At 30.8% G+C, this 7,128-nt stretch overlaps 2 protein-coding genes across 2 annotated transcripts in view; both read left to right on the forward strand.

Annotated features, from left to right (window-relative positions):
* Window positions 1–2,536, forward strand: part of LOTGIDRAFT_108319 (hypothetical protein) — a gene marked incomplete at both ends in the record, with an annotated part of 28,036 nt that extends 25,500 nt beyond the window's left edge. Inside the window, one exon of the mRNA XM_009066959.1 lies at window positions 2,378–2,536. Within this exon, the coding sequence (XP_009065207.1) occupies window positions 2,378–2,536 (159 nt within the window). The remainder of the gene's footprint in view (window positions 1–2,377) is intronic.
* Window positions 2,537–4,490: 1,954 nt separating this feature from the next.
* On the forward strand, window positions 4,491–5,012 carry LOTGIDRAFT_108300 (hypothetical protein; the record flags this gene model as incomplete). Its single annotated transcript, XM_009066960.1, has 1 exon — window positions 4,491–5,012. A coding segment is annotated over one exon (522 nt), but the record flags the coding sequence as incomplete, so codon positions are not given.
* Between the last annotated feature and the right edge of the window lie 2,116 nt (window positions 5,013–7,128).

Here is a 7,128-nt window from a genome sequence, read left to right on the forward strand (position 1 = left end):
TGTTTGTGATCGCAACAGAGACTTCTTTTTATAAGATATATATGAATTTTGGTGTAATTATTTATATTGATGAGGTCGTTTTTTTAAAAAAAAAACGCTTCAAAATTTGATTGTGAACACAATAGAAGCAATAGTTTTTATCTGATTTTAATTGAATTTGGTGTGATCATTTATAGTCATTAGATCTTGTTCCAGTTCGAATTTGACGATTTTTCGATAAACGGTTTTGAGTTATTGCCCTTCACTGATAATATATCTTTAAAACTTAAGAGGTCGGAGCAGAGTGATTTCAAAATTTGATTTGATGTATTTGGTTATTGATTTTGAAAAATGTTTTGAAAAACTCATAAATAACTGACAGTAAATTTATATATCAATAAAGTCATCTTTAAGTGGAGAAAATTCATATTTTAGTCACAAGACTCCCGATTATCATTTTAAACAGCTTCTAGTGGGCGTATACCATGCCAGATATATGAAACAAGAAACTAGAAATAATCGTTTTGAACTTGTTTATGGGAACATTTGGGTCGACTGAAAAATATGCATTGATTGTTATTCGTTTAAAGTGTAAAAATTTTTTCTCTTTGCCATTGCATGTACATGTTTTCATATATGAAAATTATGTTTTAAATGGGGAACAATAACTTTATTAAGTTTTGCAAGAAAAATTTGCAAGAAAATAACCACGAACAATTGTATCTTGTGGTGGTGTTTTAGAAGAAAATACAAATGAATACCTAACAAAAGTATACATTTTCAACCGCCATATCAATCACGAGAAAACAAAACTTATTCTTATATAAAAGAAGTTATAAAACTAATATGGCGAAGTGGGACAAATCTAACATTAATGACAAGAATAGCTTTAATTAAACACATATATGAGATATGAGATATTATTTAATAGTATTGGGATATTATTTATATAAGTTATTATTTCCTGGACATCTGCTGATTACATTATAGCTATAACAGAGACCTTAAGATGGATATACTGTTATAGGGTTATAAAAGAGATAATCTCTTATAGAAGCACTAGCCTGGATCACAAGTAGAGATAATGGACTGGTTTAATTTTAGTTCTACATGTTGATGGAACTTAATTCCAGTTACATCTTTATCACTGTCCAATTTATGCTGTGGTATCATGTCAATAACGTTAGTATCGAGAATAATCGCTGTTTAAGAAGCTGGTGTATTCTAGAAGGCACAATTCTTGACTGACTTTGACGAAACTTGATATAATTGTTTGTAATCGCCCAGGGATGAACCCTATTAAAAACCAGAAAAATCGAAAAATATTTAGTATGCATTATTGCCCTTGTTTTTTTAAATGCTCGTAAACAGTCTAGATGGCACAATTCTTGATGCATTTTGATAAAACTTGGTGTGAGTGTTTGTAATCACCCAAGAATGAAACCTATTGAAAATTAGAAGAATCGAGTTATTGTCCTTGTTTTTGAAAACGTGTTTAAGTTTTAGTTTATCAACACTCAAGAAGGCATAATATTTTGACGAAATTTGGTGAAATTGTTCATTACCACCCATGGATGAGCCCTGGCAAGCTATCTTATAAATTGGCGTAACATGGTACACAATTTTCAAAGCACCTGATTTCGGCATGGTTTTCAGTTCTGGAAAGCTTCTCCAATTTCAACACGAACTTCTCTTTTGGCATATACACCTTGTCAAAGGAAGTACATGTACAGTATGGAGGTCAAGAGCTCTGTTTCAATCTCAAAAACACATCTACCTAAACACCAAGTTTAATAAAAAAAAAAATTAACTATGGAAAATACTCAGTTTTCAAAGTCAAATTACCTATGTAGTAAAGTCTGTGAATGACCGTTTGGATAATTATGGCGGCTATATCACTGAAACTAACATAACATATATACATATCAAAACATGAATAGAAGAGACATTGAATTGTGAATTTCCTATATCTACTACCAGTCTACAATGTAAACCTTACACAAGGTGACACATCACTGGGTTGTAGTCTTCATTTTATATAGAATGTCATAGACAATTGGATTAGGTAAAATTACCGGCTTTCAGCTGCCTCGAGTGACAAATATGTACGTCCCAAGACAGATGTTCTCAGTTAAACTTTTCCTGTGATTGAAATTATTATTCTTATCTGAGTACCTAGGGCTTAATTATATCTCGCTTATCTATTGGATAATTCCCAGTTTGAGTATTCATCATGTCGGATATTAAAATGGTGCTTTCAGATAACAATTTAGATTGGTTGAATAACTTTTCGATTTCAAACCAATTTCATTATTTTAAAAGCAATATAACCGAATGGAATTTTGTTATAGCTTCCCGTGTCGTGTAAGATTTAATTTGAAATGTTCATTCTTTTCAGCTAAAAGAATGGTTTATTAATTTTCAATATTTTGCTCGTTACCTTGCTCACACCAATAGTGCTGTCAATCCGCTAATTTATGCTGGTTTTAATGATAATTTTAGAAAAGGTAAATATCATTTTTCTTACATTGCTTTTCACTTCCCATGTGATGCTTAAAGTGAGGATAAGTGGCGATTTATATGGTTATAATCAATAATAATGTTTACAGATCACCGTCAAAATTTAAGCTCTCAAATCCATGTGTGTCCAAACTTATTCGTGTTTAAAAGTTAAAATGACGACTAGCCTTTTCTCATTTCTAGTAATTTTGAAGATTACTTGCATATTTAAGACCAAACTTAACCCCCTAAAATGGCGAACTCGTTCTTTTAAGAACATATATTGTGTTGTATTGATAAAATCGACACTTACTCTCACTTAAACTCAAGTTTTTAAATCGTTCTTTTCCTGTCGTTGTATGTTCTCAATTTTTACGTGTGTTTTCCTATGAGACAGTTTCGTATTATCAAGTTAATTCTGTAGATTATTATTGCCCAAGGTATTTGTGTATTTTCCTAATATAATTCCCTTAGTAATTAGTTCTGCAGATTTTTTAAAAGTTGTATGATAAACAAATCTTCACTTATCAAGGTATAACATTGATTCCAGTTGTATGATGGAACCATTGGGAGATTTTAACCATCACAATGTTAAATTTTATCCCTCTGATAAAAAGTAAAAAATACAAATGTGTAAAACCTTTTAACAAAACCAATAAAGAATCTTACGAGAGTATTTATTGATGTTATAAACTCAGCACACAATTATCATAAAGTATGATTTTAAAAAAAGAATAATTCTATTGTTGTAACTGTTATTCTTGGAGCATGGGGGCTGTTAAAAAGATGGGGATAAGTACCTTTGAAGAACATGCCTATATGCCTATTGGTATTTACATAGTTACTATTGGATATGTTGACTTGAATCTGCAGATTAATTCCGATTACGACATTTTGTGTCATGTATAAATTAAAAAATTAAGGTGCATTCAGACACATATTTTTAGGGACATACGTGTAAATACATAATTTGTAAGAAATAAGAAATTTACAAACCATTTTTCTAGGGGAGCAAATGCAATCACTGTCAACCATCTATCAAAAGGCTTTTACAAATTCAGCTTGTGTGGTGGAAGTTAAGTTTCTTTCTTTTTCAACAGTATTTCATTGTTCTTGGCCTTTTGATAAAGGTTTGACATCACAGGATCGTCCTATTGGTCATATCCACGACAGTTCAACTTCAAATGTTATGTTCTCAGTTCCAATAACATATTAATAGTGTGAAATCTTGATTAGGATTATATTTAGTTAACCACCTGCAAGGAATTAGGTTTATATGGATATTAAATTACGTATTTTAGGTAATCTCCTTTAATGATAATCATACTTAATTAACCTCCATTCCATCGACTCTAGACTGCTGCTGTTCTAGATGTTCTATCAACATTTCAGATCAAGCAATAGGTTCCTTTGTTGTTGTTGCTACATTTTTCATTTCTGCCGTATTTCAGCAATAATTAAACTGATTAAGACAGTAAAGTAAATGTTAATGAAGGCTAGGTTACGTGTTATCGCCTTCAATCGTCTGTTATCAGTATGTCTACTGCATGACAATACTCTCTCACAAGTTTAGTTTATTTCCTCCGTAAGATAAAGATAATAGACAGATAGTTCAAACGAATCACTGCGAGTACACGGGGTCCCAGATTGACATAGCAACTTGTATATTCTGAGAGCGAAAGACTTTACGAATTCCTAAATTGATTCAGTATTCAAGTTAAATGACCCCTTGAAAGTTCAGATTATTAATTGCCATAGTTAGAATATTACTAATCTTTTCGTGAAATCTAGTACTTGTACTTGCGACCACATGAAATCGAATATATATATTATATTCATTGTGAGTTATTGCCCATGTTCTACAAAGCGTGTTCTATGTTTAGCTTTTGAATATTCTAGAAAGCACAATTGTCGACAGAATTTGACAAGACCTAATGCAATTCTTTATTGCCGACGAAACCTATCGAAAAGTAAAATAAAATGCAGTCGTTTTTTAGTGGTAAAAATACTGTCACTCAAAGAAGATATTTACCGAATCATGCATAATAAGACACAACGAATTTACCGAATCACTCATTATAAGGCACAACGTATTTACTGAATCACTCATTATAAGACACAACGTATTTACTGAATCACTCATTATAAGACACAACGTATTTACTGAATCTCTCATTATAAGACACAACGAATTTACCGAATCACTCATTAAAAGACACAACGTATTTACTGAATCACTCATTATAAGACACAACGTATTTACTGAATCACTCATTATAAGACACAACGAATTTACCGAATCACTCATTATAAGACACAACGTATTTACCGAATCACTCATTATAAGACACAACGTATTTACTGAATCACTCATTATAAGACACAACGTATTTACTGAATCACTCATTATAGGACACAACGTATTTACTGAATCACTCATTATAAGACACAACGAATTTACCGAATCACTCATTATAAGACACAAAGTATTTACCGAATCATTCATTATAAGACCAAACGTATTTACCGAATAATTCATTATTAGACACAAAGTATTTACCGAATCATTCATTATAAGACACAACGTATTTACTGAATCACTCATTATAAGACACAACGTATTTACTGAATCTCTCATTATAAGATAAAACGTAATTACAGAATCACTACGTTATATATTTTCATATATTGTAATGTATTGTATAATTGTTGAATAAATATTTACAAGAAAAAAAAGGATGCAATACATCTAGATTTTTGACAAACCACAATGTATGGTACTATTAAGAGACCTTGTAATGTCAGGGTTTTGATATGTTACACTTTTACCTGAAGTCAGTTTACTTTTTTTATAATTCATAAACTAACAAAAATATGCTTACTAAAATCCGAACAATTAAATATAGAATCTGAATAGTGAACTTCTAAACAGTGAGGTCTAAAATCTGAACAGTGAAATCTAAAATCTGAAACGATGGAGTCTAAAATATGAACAATAAAATATTAAAAATCGTAATAGTTAAGTCCAGAATCTGAACAGTGAGATCTTGAATCTGAACTGGGAAATCTAGGAATCTGAACAGTGAAATCTAGGAATCTGAACAGTGAAATCTCGAGTTTGAACAGTGAAGTCCAGAATCTGAACAGTGATATCTAGAATCTGAACAGTGATATCTCTAGTGATTCTCGACACAAATCTGATAACAGATAGCACAGCGTGATGCATTCAAAATGTTTTAGGCTTATTATATTTTTTGTCTCACCGTTTCCCCTGTCGCATTCGTTTCCTTATCCCGTCTTTCCTGTCTATATACTTGTATTTTATTTTTAATAATCATTATTTCATAAAATGATTTGTTTCTTTCGCTTTCGGAAATGAATATGGAAATTGATTTTGTGAAATAATTCTGATCAACAAGTTTTAAAAAACCACATACCGACCATTTCCTTGCTGCATAATCCATTATAAATATACAAATTTCATATATTTATGGTTAAGAGCTACAATCTTCTATATGAACCTAAGTTGTTATCCTTGTAAATACAGTTGTTTCTTTCTTTCTTTAATAGATGCTTAATCTTGATTTTATTCGGCAACTAGAGACAGAATGCAAGAGATTTTCACTGTGGACCGTTTGTCTTAATTTGTACGATTTTGTAAACCTTTTTATATGTAAGGTATTTGAAAACGGCGAATAATATACCTATTTTCAAAATCATTAAAGGGAATATTCCATTTTGACTTTCTAACACTTTATTTAATTGGCTAGAATATGAAACTTATTATACTGTGATAATAATTATACAAGAGGTTCTCTGTATATTTTTCAGTCACCTACTGTTACTACTCGTCTAAATCGGGAAGATTATGTCGATATCATAGAGCAAGTACAAAATGTACTACAAATATATCAGAAACTAGCCAATTAGGTAAATATCTCTCTTACATGGTAACAGTCCTCTAATTACTTGCTTAGTTTTACTTACTGTATTACTTTTTAAAATGTTAATCGACGCTGTATCCTCTTTAATCTTGAAAGACTGTTACATGAGGCTAAACCAAAGTTTTGATTAGTAATTAAAGACTGTTGCCAAGTAATTATATTTTAACTGTATATAGTGCTCAAATCGTAAGTAGGACAGTAGGAGTAGGCCTAGTTTAGAAAAAAAACAATTTGTTGTGTCTGCTTTAAAGTGATACAATGTAACATAAAATTTAAGTTCTCGAAATATCAATATGAGTATATATTCATCAGTTGCTTACCTGGTGTCATAAAGTGACAACAGAATCCCTGTAAAATCGGGAAAATTCATAAGTAATCATTGAAAAACGCTTAATCTTGATATTTTTCAATAGTTACTTGCATATTTATGGATAATTACTAAGTTTTTTTTGGACTTATCGGATTATATAAGGATCCTGTTATGTTATTTATGACACCAGATATATCTACTGACTCTTATTCGCCAAGTTTAAAATTCTTAAATTTTATGTTAATTCTAAGACGTAGTATCACTTTAAGGACTAGGACGCATTTAAAGCTATCATGGTCTTACAAAACTCGAATTGAGTTTTTCTTTATCTCAAAAGAAGTGGTCCTAAGGAATTAAGCTCCGAACTCACTTCCTGACTGACTATGAAACAATTTG

This window comes from Lottia gigantea, assembly GCF_000327385.1.
Source record: "Lottia gigantea unplaced genomic scaffold LOTGIsca_8, whole genome shotgun sequence".
Taxonomy (NCBI): Eukaryota; Metazoa; Mollusca; class Gastropoda; family Lottiidae; genus Lottia; species Lottia gigantea.